Raw genomic sequence first — 15,325 nt, forward strand, 5'->3', positions numbered from 1 at the left:
CGCCCATCAGACCATGAGGGACTTGGGGGGGGGGCGCTGCCCAGCCAGGGACCCTCACCCCAGGCCCTTGGCTTTCCATTCCTGATTTTGTGTGGGGCAAACTCCTACAGCTGAGACAAAACCCTCCTGCCCACACCTGCTGGGCCCATGTTCAGTCAAATCCTTGCTCTACAAACATGCAAGAAACAGCTTGTCTGGAGAGTCACCTGGGGCCCAGAAGGGACCATGGGGATTCATAGGACAGGGACCAACACTCAGCCAATCCCGGGGTCACTCTTGTCCCCTTGCCCCCAGTGTGGGCCCGCATGAAGCTCTCCCCTACCATTTCCATTCTGGGGCCCAGAGGCCCTCCTGCCCAGACCTCGCACACACCTGCCCCCCCACTGGCCCCACCCAGCGGAAGGCTTCATTTCTGCAGCCGGCCTTCAGGGCCAGAGTGCCAAAACCCTGAGAATTCACCCATGGGGCCCAGTGGGACGCCCCTCCTCTGGGTGGGTGCCCCAGGCCTGGGGTGGCTGTGTCCTCAAGCCAGGGGTCGTCAGCAGGGCAGGGCCTGGCTCGGCTCCAGCCCTAGAGCCAGCTCCCCAGGCCCTGGACCCCTCCTGCCCTTTGCTGAGCCTGTTAGAGGCTGGAGGGGAGATGGCGGGGGGCTGCTCCAATGGTCCTGTGTCATCTCACGTGCCCTTGTCCAGGCGCCCAGTGAAGCCATTGCCCAGAGACAGCACATGACAGGAAGCAGGCACACGAGAGGGCTGTTCACAAGCTTGGCCTCCCCCAAGGAGCTGGCGTGCTCACAGTGACCGTCTCCTCCAGGCCTTCCCGGGGAACCCGCTGCTGCTGCAACATGCCCCCCCCCCCCTGCCACCACCACGAGGGGCCTGAGAGCATCTCTCAGGTGTCAGGCTGGGGCGGCGGGAGCCCTGAAGGCCTGAGGGAGCGCCCTGGTCGGCCCCACCTTCTGCCTCTGGGCCTGGCTTCCCTGCCTAGCCCCAAGCCAGGCGGGAGAGACTGTGGGCACCCACCCTTCCTTCCGTCCAGGCCCGGCTCCTCAGGCCGGGCAGTGGGGCCAGCTGGGCCCTCTCCTGCTCCACAATTCCGCTCTCAGACCCCCACCCCCAACCCACTCCCGCCGGCTTTGTTCCTGTCCAGGATGCACCTGGGTGGCCTCTGGCCCGATTGTTTGCTCGGAGGCCAGCTGGGCCACATCAGGGAGAAAGAATGCCAGACCCAGGATGAAGCACCCAGTAGGTGCTGGGGCCAGTGTCCTGGGAAACCGCAGGCCACCCTAAGGTACTGACCACCTTCTCCTCCATCGGGAAGGGCACCCACCACACACCTCCTGGGATTCTGGAACTGAGGAAGTGTGGGGACCTCACAGGGCTCCAGTTTATGCTCAGACTAAGGCCCTGGGAATCAGAATCACATCAGGAAGCTCCCCAGCGGCTGGCAGCCAGGAGCCACAGGACCACCCCCGGGTAGACGCCTTAGCCTGCGTCCAGCAGCCACCCTGTGCCTCCGAGCCCGTCTGGGCACGTCTGTGCAGATGTGGAAACTGAGGCCCAGATGGGAGTGGGGCCCTGTCCTGGGCTACAGTGGTGGGACAGCCCCTGGCACGCCGACCTTGTCACTCATCACCCTACGAAGTGCCCTATGCCAGGAGCCAGGCGCTGATCCAGCTCTTGCCAGAGCATCAAACCAGCCACCACTCCTCACTCCCTCTGCACACCAGCACCAGGCCCCACCAGGCCCCTCCCTCCTCGACATCAGAGAGGACACCTGGGAGCAGGTCCAAAGGGGACCCTTCCTGGGGTCAGCATACCGCAGAGGAAGAGCCCCAGCCTGTCACAGGTGTTGGTGGCAGACTAGGGGAGATCCGGGTGCCCTGCTTCCTGTCCGATGGGTGCTGGAGACGTGCCATCCGTGCTCTTCCTCAGCCCTCCGGTTCTGCCTCCTGGGATTGCAGACTCCTAGTATCTCCCTCCTCAGGACCCCAGACCCACTCTCACCCCCTGACAACACACATTACCCTCCAGGGGCTCCTGGGGTCTTTCTTTGCACCCTCCACTCTGACCCCGTCGCCCCCGCCCCGGCCCTTCCTCCAAACCCGGCCTGCTCCCCCAGCATTCCAGCCCACGCGGGTGGGCCGGGCCAGAGGAGCATGGTGCCCTGTGCTGCTGTGCCCCCACCCGGCCTCCTAGGGCTGGGGCTTCAGCCAGTGCTTTCCCAGACACTGGTGCCCTGACTGGAACCCGCCCTCACCCCGAAAGAGCACAGAGCCTGCGAGCACAGGCTCCCTGATGTGTGGCCACGTCTGCCACTCAGACAGAAGCTGACCAACCCCAGGACAGGACAGCAGCACCAATGAGCAGAAAGCAGAGCCCCCGGGCTGGCCCCGCAGAGCCGGGTCTCCCTGCTCACCGAGGCCCGGCGCGCAGAGGCGGCTCTGAAGTTTAGGGAGTCGGTCTGCTCCTGAGGCAGCCGGCACACCAGGCAGGAGGGACTTTGGGGGGGCACCTGAAGGACAGCAGCGAAGATGGCCAGTGCTGCCCCGCTGCCCGGGTCGGGCGGGGTCAGCCCTCCCGCCCTGCCCGTCTCAGAGGCTCTCTGGCTGCGGCGGGACTTCCAGGCGATGCAGCGGAGAGTGGGTTTAGTGTGAGCCCCAGCCCCGGCCCCAAGCTGCTGGGCTGAGGGGCCATGCTTGGTCCCCGCTCGGTCCTTCCCACATCGGCCTGGACGCCCACAGCCGTCAGCCCCACTCACAGGACACACCGCAACTCAGCCAGCGGTCCCTGGGCCTCCCCCAGAGCGGATCGCTCACTGGATGAAACCCTGACACGGGGAGGGGGTCGCAGGCCCGGGAGGTCACCCAGTGTGAACAGAACACGACGTATGACGTGTGCCCTGTGTTGGGACGCAGGGCTGCTCCGCTGTCCGCGGTGGAGGCACTGTCATTCCACATGCCGAGCACACGAAGGCTGCACTGCCGGCGGCCTGGGAGAGGTGCAACCATTGATTTTTTTTTTCCTCTGTAATTTTACATATTCTGAAAATTATCTCCAAAAAAATACAGTTCTTAAAAAAACAACTCCAAAAACCTCACGGCGCCTTCCCCCATTCAGAGCAGCACGTGTCTGGGCTGCAGTTAGGGGATTCCAGGTGGGGCTCTCAGCTTGGGGGCAGCTCAGGTGGGCTTCCAGGCCCTGGCTCCCGTCACAGGACCTCCGCGGTCACAGGGCTCGCCCGGGCCATCCCTGTCTCAGGCGCAGTCATCTGGCCAGAGCCCCAGCCACTCCCGGGGGCCCCCACCCCACTCTGGGCCAGGGGCCTTCCCTGCCGCAGCCAGTCCGGGAGGCAGCGAGTTAGAAAAGTCCACACGTGATGTGTTCCAACAATTTTAATACATTCAAGAATATTTACTAGAACAAAATTTAAAAGTATTGTTAGCAGAAGCCCGTTTGTTGACAGAAAAACAAAACTGGTCCTTTTGCTGTAAAGCTTGTGCTTAAAGGGAGGAGGCAGGACGACTTCCTGGAGGCCTCCCAGCAAGTGCGCTGGACAAAAGCACCTCAGAGCATCACTTCTAGGGACACATGACCGGCAAGAATCATCCCGTGAAGCCGACAGTGCAACCAGGATCCTACCAAAAAAATCTCACTTGCTGATCCACGTGCAGATGTGGGCAGCCTGGCCGCATGGTCTGTGGTCAAGGAGACAGCCTGGGCCTGGCAGGCCCTCCCAGAGGCCACCCTCTGCCCCGTCACCGTCCCCGGGGCGCAAGGCCGGGCAACGCCAGCCATGAGGGCACAGCTATCAGCAGTGACCACCATCTCCCGAGGATGCTGGCGACCCCCGCCCCACAGCAGGAGCAACAAGGCTGACACTGGCTCGGAAGGGACATGGTGTGACGGCAGATCCAGGAAAGTCTCCTCCATTGGACGAGGCCCCTCCCGACAGAGCAGACGACATGCGGCCGCACAACAGATCCAGACAGACGCACAGGCCTCCCCGCGGGCAGGTGAGAGAGAAGAGCCCCGACAGCCGCTCAGAAAGAGCGCAGAGCACCGGAGCCGCGACACGGGGACAGAGCTGGTCAGGGAGGGGCAGGGGTCCGCCGGGGTCTCCACGTGCACTGGGGCTGCACTTTGCCCACCAGGCCTCTCCTTCCACGGCTGAAAACAGGTGTCTCACACAGAGCCTGCAGGTTCACCACGCGCCTGGGACCTGGGCCCACGGCTGCCCACACAGCCCGTCTTAACAACCGGGCTCTGCCCTGGGAGGTCGGCTCGCCCACCCCTGGTCTGGAATACCCCCCACTGGCTCGGCGGCCCCGCAACTGGGGCGGCTCTTCCGCAAAGCAACAGGTCTCCCCGTCATTCCAACCACCGGCGGCTGCATCAGGTGCGCGTGGGGGGGGGCTCCCTGCTCCTGGGAAGGGCCGCGGGTCAGTCACCCCGACGCAGCCTGGCCTCGGGCCCCTGCGAGGAGAGTTAAGGCACTTTCTTCCGTCCCCGCCAGGAGCATCGTCGCACCATCGGGCCCCTCAACTTGTTCAGCTTTCCCTCCTGCTTCGTCTGACGACGTTCCCACCTCACGTCCAGGGTCTGTGTTTTATCGCTACGCTCACTATCAACAGCTTAACTTTGGTACTAACAGAACAGAAGCTATTTTCCCCAATATTGCTCGTAAGAAAAAAATTTTTAGCTGGAGAATTCCTCTGACCAACTCTGTCCAGAAACCTGACGTCAGCACTGGCAGGCAGGGCGGCAGGGAGCGCAGGGCTGTGTCTCGCCGGCGAGGCCCCGCCACACGGAGGGAGGGAGGGAAGCAGGGATCGTCAGGGGCCCGTTTCCCTGCCTGGGTCGTGGTGCTGTGGCAAAAGCTCTCAGGACCCCCGCAAGTGGCCCGCGCGTTCACCCCCTTCCCACCAAGTTCAGTGCACGTGCGCCCCCTCCACACCCGCAGTTCCCCGTCCTCCTTGGCAGACCCGCGTGTGCGCTGAGCCCTCGGGACAGGTCCTGCAGGAAGCCTGGGCCACGGAGGCTCACGCTGGGCCCGCGCTCAGGTCTCGAAGTACTTGTAGATGGCCGTCACGTACAGCATCACATTCTGCCAGTCCGGCCGCTCAGTCCGCACCATCTCATTGATGTCCTGACGGAGAAGGAGAGGCTGCTCAGAACCCAGGTCACCTCCTGCTGCAGCACCACCTGCTCTGGGGCTGGGTGCCCACCCAGGACCCACAGGACTGTGGTCCTGACCATACGGCCAGGGGCCCAAACGCCCGCTCCCTCTCTCCAAAGTGCCCGGAAAGCACCTGCTCCGTGGGTGTCAGCATCGCTGAGCTAGCTGCCTTCCACAGCCCTGAGGCTGGAAGAGTCTCTTTTTCTCTGGGGCCTCCTCCCCACCTGCCCTCCCCAAGCCCTCCCTGTGTCACCAGGCACCGCCTTGGGAGAGCCCATGTGCCAGGCTCCCAGCTCATGCCCTGCCCACGGCGGGCGACCCCCTGACATCCCAAGACAGTTTTGAGTGTGTCCCACACGACATCTGTGGTCTGGGAGATGTCATGTGATGCTGCAGGGAAGTGAATGGGGGACCCCAGGATTGGGATGTGCCAGGGGCCCCACAAGAGATCCGCTGTTGCTGAAGGACATCAGAAACCACGGGAAATAGAACACGTGTGTGTTCAAAATAGTCTCAACAGAAAGTTTTTAGGGTGGGGAAACGGCCTGCTTTTTATAGATGAAAACTTTACCTGTGCTGTGAAATACCCCGATAGTGGGAAGTATTTCAATACCTCAAACTTCTTCTCCACATACACCTGAATAGAACCCACCTTAAAAACATGTGTTTCTACAAATTCAGAAACTACATTTATGGAACTCTATGTGAACACCTACAGTGTAAAGATAAAGGTAAATACTTCTTCAAAGCTACTTTTCGATTGTTTTAAGTCAGGGACGGGCACCCGTTGGGTAGGAGGCAGCACAGGGGGTCCCTGATCTGCGGACCCGGAGCCACGACACCCTAGACTGTTTATCTCATTAGTGGCCCCAGGTCAGTGGAGGGGGGGAGGTCTGCCTTGCATTGGATGCAGGATCTCCTCCGTGAAAGTCAGGCCTGGTGACGAGACAAGAGCCCCAACAGAAGCACGTGTTTCCTGAGCTACTGCAGCCGCCGAGTGAGGCCTCAGGGTGACCCTGACCCTAGAGCTTCCAGACGGTGCCCTTGAGAAGGGCCTGCGCCCCCTACTTTGACACAAGCAGGCAGACCTGCCAGAAGGTGCCTCTGACACCGAACTTAAAAGCTGAACCCAAGAATTCAGTTAAGGAATAAGCGACCCAAATCAAGGTCACCATGCCTGCGGCCGAGACCACCCCTCCAACACAGGGCGCTTCCTCAAGACACCTGACCTGAGGCATGAAGCGCCCGGGGCTGGGGGCCGTTTGCACACCACCCGAGGGCCGTCCTGGGCCCCTCTTGGGGGCCTCCCTCAATAAAAAGGATGCTCTTCTAACAAACAGGGGACCCTGCCAGCACCCCCTCGGGGGGACGGGGGCTCACCAGTGTGGATTTGATGCCGACACTCTCAGCAGCCTGGAAGGCCAGGGTGAAGTTCCTTCGCTGTAAGAGAAACCGCACGTCTGGAGTGGCCGAGCAGGGCCAGAGGAGGGCAGCCCGGGGAGGATGGATGGATGGATGGACACCCGGCCCCAACTGTACCCCGTGCCCACCGCCCTCCTCCTCAGGGCCCTCCCGCCCTGCTCATGAGCAGCTGTGCAGTGACCGCCACACTAGTTCGTCCCTCCCCACAGAAAAGGGTCACTTCTCACACATCAGCCCAGGGCTGCCCGGACACCCTCAAGCTGGTAAGAGACACCTGTGAGGTCATTTCCTCCCCACGAGGATCTTCAAGGTCATGTGAAGGGCAGGAGTGACTGATGGGGGGGCACCAGAGGAGGCTGGGCCTGGGGAAGCTCCCCCTGCAAAGCCCTGACCCTAAATGCTGTCACCCAGGGAGGACAGATGGTCCCCCAGGAACGCCGGCACCAGGGCTGTGAAATGCCAGCGGCGTGGCCCCACCTTCTCCTGGCCATTGAGCTCCTGGTAGGGGATGTGGGCGGGGAGGTACGTATGCAGGAGAGCACAGAAGGCCAGCCCATCGTTCCAGCTGCTGCTGAAGTTGGTGATGTCAATATTCTGCAGGAGAAAAAGGAAAACATGTCATCGACACACACCGGGGCTCCTTGGGAGACAGTGAGGAGGGTGGAGGGGCCTCTGGACAAAGCAGGGCGGCTGGGGGCTGGGTCCCCAGACCAGCTGGTGCCAGTGACTGGCTCTGACCCTGCCCACCAGATCACCGAGCCACCCAAACCCTCGTGTGGAAGAATCGTGGCTCCGGGAGCAGCAGTTCCAAATGAGTTAAGAGTCCTGGTCCGGCCTCCCCTCTGTTTTCGGGGACATCACAAGCCCTGCATCCTGAGGACGGCAGCCGCCAGCCCAGCATGGCGCCAGAAAGCACCTCCAAGAACCACCCCACGTCCCAGGTCAGCTCCTCCCAACTACAGAAGTGACATGTCACTCACGGTCTCTAGCACACGATAGAGCAACCCGGCAGGTATGCGGCCTCTACCTGTATTTGCAAGAATCCTTCTGAAGTTGAAACTTCCCAATTAAATTTAGAAATTCACACACTTTGTGAAAATGCCACAAACTGAAAAAGAGCATCTCCACCCTCAAGCACCTCGTGCTTTGTGCACCCTGTGCTAGTTTCAGGCAGCCTCCAGCTAGCTGCGTGCATCCACTTCCCGGGAGACCTCAGCCCAGGCTCCGCTCCTGGACGCAGCCCCCGGCCTCCGGTTCTCACTCCCACGGGAGCAGCGATCACAGAACAACACCATTCACGCCCGTACAGTTTTCCAGAGTCTGCCACCCCTGCTCCTCTTACTAAGTGTTGGGTCCTGACACCATGCAGGGACCTGCAGCCCCTGGACGAGGGGAGGGCAGGGAGGGTGGGGACAAGGCCACCTTCATCCAGGCTCATGGCCCCAGGGGTGGGGTGTGTCTCCAGACAAAAGCAGCTGGTGACGTGGACGAGGGCATGGCTGGACCTTCCATAAGCCCTGTAACCACAAGAATGGTCCAGCCCCGACAGCAGGCGCCCAGAACACTGACCCCGGGGCTTCTGCTCAACCACAAGCCTCAGAAGGGCAGCAGCTCTGCAGGGAAGTGTCCCCAGGGTCACCCCCTTAGTCACCACCTATCTGGCCCAGAGACTGTGGTGAGGAAAGTGGCCAGATTAAGGCACGAAGGGTGCAAACCTGCCAGAGTCACAGGGGAGGCTGCGGTCAGCCTGCAGGGGACCGCGTGCCATCTGACATCCATGCACACTGCCAGCTGCTCAGTGACATCACCCCCAAGGATGAGGCCTGGGCAGCCCCTGCCATGGTGGTCCCCACGCTTCTGACCATGAAGACATGGTCCAAACAGGCACCTGCCTACATTCCCAGCAGGGAATGCCACCTGTGTGCCAAGAGCCACATGGGGAGGAACCAGGTGAGGGACAGGGTCACAGGTCTCAAGGGCTGGGCTGGCAGCACTGTGGACGGGGTGGGAGCCCTGGGCCCGAGCATCTGCGGGCAGTGTGACACGACTTCTCACAAACACAGGCACGTTTTCCTGTTAGGAGGTTCAGGTGTGTAAGGACCTTGCCGACACCTGGACCTGCCCACTCCTCCTGGTCCTCCAGCCGAGCACCCTAACCAGAATGAAGTGCCATCTGGGCCCCGCGGCAAGGACGGAGAGCAAGAGGCTTCTCCGTGGCGCGTTTGAGCTCTGCACCAGTCGGCGGCGGCGTCTGCGGGGGCTCCGGCCGGCCTGGGGTCACAAGCTTGGCTGGAGGAAAACAAACCTCCACTTCCTGCCGCGGCCCCTCATCCGGCAGAGCCGCCTACGTGCCTGGCCTCACCGGCCGGCGGCAAAGCTCTGCTTCGGCCCCAGGGGAAGCGACTGTGCCGGGCTCCCAGCTGTGGGAACACACCCGCCCCAGCCTGGAACCCGCAGCCGGGGCAGTGCCCCGTCCCGCACACTCCAGCGCTTTAAAGCCCAAGGAGACAGTGCGCCTCAAGTTCCTGCAACAGACACGCGACCACACTTCCAAACTGAAGCAACGAAGCCCAGACCACTGTCCGGAGCCCCGCAAGCCGGACGGGGCCGGCTGTGCCCACCCAGAGAGGAGGGGGAGGGCCCGGCCTGAGACTGCGGGGAAGGAGCCAGGCCCTGCACGGAGGCCGGTGGGAGCGGGGAGCAGGCCTGCACCCTCTGCTCCCATCTCACCGCCTAGTTCACTGGTTTTATGCTCAGGACTGAAAAGTCAAACTACTGTGAAATAACAGATGGAAAGCAGAAAAGTGTACAAACAGGCTGGTCTCCAAGGTGAAAAGCACCATGAAGACAGGACATTCCCCTGACCCGCGTATGCCCTCTGGGCTGCACAGTTGTCACGGCACATTCATAAAATGGCAGGATTCACAGGGATAAGTGAGTGGAAAGGTACAGAACTGTCTGAACTTCCCAAGAAACAGCCATTCCTACAGGAGCCAGCCCCTCCCGCTCACCCCAGCCTCCCACCAGCTGGGCCAGAACCAGGATCACAGGGGCTCCAGGCCTCAGGACAGAGCACTGGGGGCGGGGGACCTGGGCCCAGCCAGGCTCCTCACCTCAGTGATGCAAGCCCAGGGGCAGACCTGGCCCCTCGCCCTCTCCCCATCCTTTGCTCCCTGGGACCCTAGAGTGACTGCCAGCCCCGCCACCCACGGGGCTTCAAAGGAGAACAGGGACAGTCCATGCGGGTGTGATGAGGAGCTCAGATAATGAGCTGCCTCAAAACCCTTCAAAACCCAAGGTGGGAGAGACGGTGGCTCTATGGTCATTCACTTCAAAGTGCCCTCCGCAGGGGGTGGCGGGCCTCCCGGGGAGGACCATGTCCCTCCAGGGGGATGAAGGAGACCTTGGCCTTGGAAGGAGGGAGCCACTGCGCTGACCCCCAGCAAGACACCCTCAGGCCTGCGGGCGGAGGCCCAGGAACCACTTGTCAGGGCTCCATCCCTGGGTGGTGAGTGTCTCCTGGCATGAGGGGGTGTGAGGGCTGCAGAGATACTCAGGCATAAAGCAGACTGGACTTGGGACCAATTGGCCACAAGGGAGCGAGCATGCAGCGGGGACACTGGGGCCTCTGTGAACACGGCGCTTGCTGTGAGAGGCCCGCCTGCGCCCAGGGAGGCACCTGGAGCTCTGGGGAGGGGGCTGCAGACCAAGCCCCTGTTGTAAGGGCCACGCAGAGGAGAACTAACGGGCAGAACAAACAGAGGAAGAGGGAGTCAGCCCAGGAGAGGGGTCGGCAGCATGAGAACTGGAAACCCCTGATCCTGGCAGCACTCAGTCGCTGGGGGCCGCGCACCCGCAAAACCACAGGCCACGTCACCTGTACAACCTCCCCCTCCCACAGACGTGCTTTTCACAGCACGTTTACTTCACAGAGTTGTCTGGAAATGGAATGTCCATCTTCAGAAAGTGACATCTCCAGGGCAGGCAGGGCCTGGGCCAGGGGCCACACGCAGGGCGGGTCAGGCGGGATAAACAAGCCGTGTCGAGGGGAGGAGCTTGAAGGAGAGGCTTTCTTATGTTCACTCTGCACAGGCAACGGCGCCAAGCTCCCCAAGAAGAAAACAGCTTTCTTTTAAAACAGAGACATAGTGATTACAGTGCAAGCCACTGGCGCATGGATTCAGGTCTCTGAGGGCTCCCCAGCACGAGAAGAGTCTGCGTCTGGACAGAAACAGGAGGCTTAACAGGATCCAGAGCGAAAGTTCAAAAAAGCCTCAGGCACAGACTCAAATTAGGTGCTTCGCCCCATTTATCCCTGAAGGCGAAGTCCTTCCATCCAGGAGATGTCGACGGTGACCTGGGCGGACGGACAGCAGACTCCATGTGTCACATTGCCCAACCCTCTCCCCAAGGAGGGTTGGCTCTGGTGGCTCCTGTGACCGTGGCCTCAGGTGGATCCCACTCCTCTGCACTGAGGGTGTGGGGTGGGGTGTGAGAGCCAAGAAGTTATCCAAACCTCCACAAAAAAAGATGAAAGAATTTAAAAATGTTTCAATTTGTCTGAAGTTTAATTAAGGGCCATAAACACCCCCAAACACCACGTTCTTAAAATAGTTATTAAGGTTCTGATCTATTTTAGGAAATGCCACTTTTATGGGCATAAAGCAGGGCCAAAGCCCGTGACTCATCCCTGTAACTCACAGCACCAGCTCCCTCTGGCCGTGGAGGGTCCTCCCATGACCGACACACCGGGAAGTGGGGTGCTGGGGCCACGCCTCACCTGCAGGAGGTAGGAGGGATCCTCGCACAAACCCCTGGCCACGGGCCTCAGCCAAGGCTACAGGGCAGTCCTGCGGGTGTCTGGGGACCTGGGTGAGGTGGGCAGGGGTGCAGCATCTACAATGGGAAAACCCCCCACAGGCAGTTTTCACGGCCTGGAGGGATGGCCAGGGAGGCTGAAGGCCTTGGGGCGCAGGCGGCAGCATCCAAGTGAAGCCTGGGGACCTCGTGTGTCTCCTGTTTGACGTCCAGCCAGGCTCTGCCCCAGTTGGGGGAGGGAGCGCGGATGTTGGGGAGAGCGAGGCCCGCTCACCTGGGTGTCGTGCTGAGGCTCATGTGTAAAGCGGGAGGAAGTAAGGAAGGAAGTCAGGGCAGGCAGCCCAGGGTGAGCCAGAGACCCTGAGGACAGAATCCCACATCTTGGGCGGGGAGGGGGTTCCAGTAAGGACCCTCCATCCTCACTGTGCCTCAGAATCACCTGCAAAGCCTTTTCCAAGCGACATGTGTCCAGCCCTCCCCTGGGAGGTCGATCCGCCTGATCTGGGCCTCATAGTCCATCAGGGTCCCCAGATGCCCAGCACGCAGTCAGGAGGCAGGAGCACCGGCCCCAAGATGGAGGTGCACCACAGTGAAGAACCACTGGCAGACTTCGGACGTGGCTTCTGCCCCGTACCTCTGTGCACCAGGTAGGTATCGTGGCAACTGACCTACCCGGCTGAGAGCGTGTAATGACCCAAGAGTGGGTTTTATGAGAACTTATTATGGCCCTGCTTTAAGTTTTTAAAAAACAAAAATAGCTAAAGGTAGGAGGCAGGACACCAATCTGCCTCCTTCACCATCAGGGTGCACTGGGGGGCTCTGCTCACTCAAAGGAGCTTGTTCTGCGGTCCGTCCCCTGTGAGGGGCTGTTCCCGCGTCCAGGGAGGAAGGCCGCCCACAAGACGCTGCTGACGCGCTCAGGGCAGCACCTGTGCCAAAGGCCCAGTGACGACATGGAAGGCACCACCAGGTGGTGTAACCTGCCCCAACGCTTCCTAGTCAGATGAACCTATCTCGAGGGAACAGTTCAAAGTCAATAAACAGCACCCACAGAGATCAGACTGATGGCCCACGTTTCCCAAAAACCCTCCAAAAGGCAACTTTTCATGGAGAAACACACAGGAACCACGAGGTCCGCTTCTTGACAAGTCAGGAGACTGGCACCGACGAGGTCAGCTGAGTCACGAGCCCTGGGCCATCTGAACAGTTCCATCCGCAGCTCCTGCCTCTGCTCTTCTACATGGCGTTTCGCTTAGCAGGGTCACTGCTCACTGAAATGCGATTTCAACGGGAGGAGAGACAGTAACCCTGGCGTGAGCCCGGGAGGACTCGGGCGAGGGAGGGAGGGGGCAGGGTATCCTGGTCCCAGTGCTCCTAGGAGGTGTTGGCAGGATGAGAGTCAGCCCTCAGCACATCCTGGGGTGGCCTCCTCAGTCTCTCCTGGGGACAGAGGTCGCCAGCTTTGTGCCCAGGCTCTGAGGCGGACGGAGGAGGTGCAGTCTGGCTGGTGCGGGCCTTGAGTCAGCTCCCCGGGCAGGGCCCCTCTGCCTGGGCCGGGCGGGAAGGACGGGTGGCTCCAGGACCACTGTGTGTTGGAGCTGCGCAGGGCGCCCCTCCCTGGACTCGCTCCTGAGGCAGCAGCGAGGTCTGCTGAGTTAACCTGCTGCATGAGAAGAGCCCTGAAGGAGAGAGAGAAGATGGCCCAGAGGATCTGAAGGTTTCCATATAGAGATGGGCTTAAAAAAACTTTCAGTTTCTGAACATGAGGGCTGCCGGAATACAGTGGCACTTCCTAGAGCAGAAGGACAGACACAGGGTGTATCTGGACTAACTCAAATACCTTAAATTTGAAAAAAAATGATTTATAAAAAAAGGATGCTACCACAGAGACTACGATACACTATTAATGGAATCAGAGCAGACCCAGACCAGGGTACGGGCGGGGACCCCGGCAGGGAGGTGCCAAGCCCCTGGTCTTCCCTGCACAGCGCCTCTCGTTTCTGAAGCCGCAGGTAACACGTGTCCAACCAGGACGCCGCGGTCCAAGCAGCCTGGCCATGATGGGCCCAGGCCTGGCAGCAGCCAGGGAAGGAAACGGTCTCAGTAAAGAGGTGCTCAGTGCAGTGCACTCACCTCAAGATGAACCTACTCCTCGGCTCCCAGCAGGAACCGCTGCTCTCGCAGATCTGTCAGTGTGCTGGTTCCACACCTACAAGGCGCCATCTTGGCAGAGGGAAAATGGCACAGCATCTAAGAAGGGAACACCACTGCAGGGCCACCCAGCACTTCCCCCAGAGCCCAGCTCCACGGCTCTCAACCTGGCCCTCAAGGGCAAAGCAGAGGGATGCAGGAAACGCTCTTCTCCGGGCCCTGTGGTGGAGGACGCGGTGTCAGCAGACGCACAAAGGCCGCTCGCAGCCAAACCCTGTGGGGCACGGCGATGATGGCCTGTGACCACAAACCTGAGTCACACAAAAGCCTGTCTTATGCCCAGGAAAAGGCACAATTTTAAAAGGCCTGCAAAAAGTACAGTGCAGAAATAGTTTTGGTAGCTCCTTGAGGGCAAAGGTCATTCTCTAGACAGCATCACACCCCTCCCTGCAGTGGCCATGACACTTGAGCAAAGATACAGGAGCGCATCACAAGCGTACCCACGGGGAGACCTCAGCACCATCAGCTCACAGGCACCTACACAACCCAAACCAGCACACCCAGGAGGACGTGGGCCGAGCACGTCCAGCCCTGGCCAGGGCGCGAAGGAACTGGGGGCGGGAGAGCGTGCAGCCACGTCAGGGACAGTCTGGCAGCTTCTTAAAAGGTAACACCTAAACCTACCACACGGTGCAGCCAACCCACTTTCCACTGTCTCCCACGGGAGCTTTATTCACAACGAGCAACCACTGGAAACGGCCCAAAGCCCGCCAACAGCCGAATGGACAGCAAGTTGTCCATAACACGGACTCTCTTCAGGCACAAGGAAAATGAATGTTGATACCCACCACAACATAAATGACTCTCAAAATAATTACTCTAAGTGAGAGAAGCCAGACCCCTCCCCAGAACTGCACACCTAGGATTCCATTCATGCACAACTACAAAAACTGCAAACCCTGCTGAGGGACCGCAGTGGGCAGGGGGCACCAGGGGACCTGCGCGAGATGGAGATGCTCGTCTTCCGCGGGGATACTTCACACACATGTATGAATCAGAAATCATCAAACTGTCAACTTTAAGTACGTGCAGTAGTGGCGATCATTTCGTACTGTTCAGAAATACCAAACCTCTGTTTTATGCATCAGGAACTAACACAGTGTTGAAGGTCAATTATATGTCAAAAACAAATAAACAAACGCACAGAAAAAAAGATGAGATCTGTGGTTACCGGGGCGGGGGGGGAGGGAGGTCAAAGGTACAAACTTCCAGTTTTAAGATAAGTAAGTACTGGAAAGTAATACAAACGTTGCACTAACACTGTCACATGTTACGCATGAAAGCTGTTAAGAGAGTAAGTCCTAAGAGTTCTCATCACAAGAAAAGTGTTTTTCCTTTATTCTGTGTTTGTACGTGGTGACAGACATTCACAGAGCTTTTTCTGCAGTGGCTTTGTTAGGCTGTACACTTTAAACCTATCCAGGGCTGCTACGTCAATCCTACTTCAGTAAAACTGGAAGAAAAATTATGTAGAGTAATAATGTATGTGAATTCTACCTCAACATATCTATTTAAAAAAAAAGGACCCCCAGGGCCACACAAACGCTGAGACTCCGGCACTACGCAGGCTCTCTCAGGTTTAACCCTTGGCTCATTCTTGGTGTGTCAGAGCTCCGTAGCTGAGTGCCGTGCGGGGTTAAACCACGTGGGACCAGAACCAGGCCAGGGGCTGAGGGAAGCCCGGGGATCCGCTGTT

At 59.7% G+C, this 15,325-nt stretch overlaps 1 protein-coding gene across 3 annotated transcripts in view; it reads right to left on the minus strand.

Annotated features, from left to right (window-relative positions):
* Window positions 1-3,379: 3,379 nt before the first annotated feature.
* The window catches only part of SPECC1L (sperm antigen with calponin homology and coiled-coil domains 1 like), a 112,531-nt gene continuing 100,585 nt past the window's right edge, over window positions 3,380-15,325 (minus strand). For 2 of the 3 annotated variants that reach the window (XM_032471985.1, XM_032471984.1), the window contains 3 exons: window positions 7,078-7,194; window positions 6,559-6,618; window positions 3,380-5,148 (listed from right to left, as the gene is read on the minus strand). In XM_032471985.1, coding sequence (XP_032327876.1) covers window positions 5,059-5,148; window positions 6,559-6,618; window positions 7,078-7,194 — 267 coding nt within the window. In that variant the 3' untranslated portion in view covers window positions 3,380-5,058. Of the gene's footprint in view, window positions 5,149-6,558; window positions 6,619-7,077; window positions 7,195-15,325 lie in introns of those variants that run through there. The other variant, XR_004316732.1, reaches the window with a different exon arrangement.

Source organism: Camelus ferus, chromosome 32 (genome assembly GCF_009834535.1).
Source record: "Camelus ferus isolate YT-003-E chromosome 32, BCGSAC_Cfer_1.0, whole genome shotgun sequence".
Taxonomy (NCBI): domain Eukaryota; kingdom Metazoa; phylum Chordata; class Mammalia; order Artiodactyla; family Camelidae; genus Camelus; species Camelus ferus.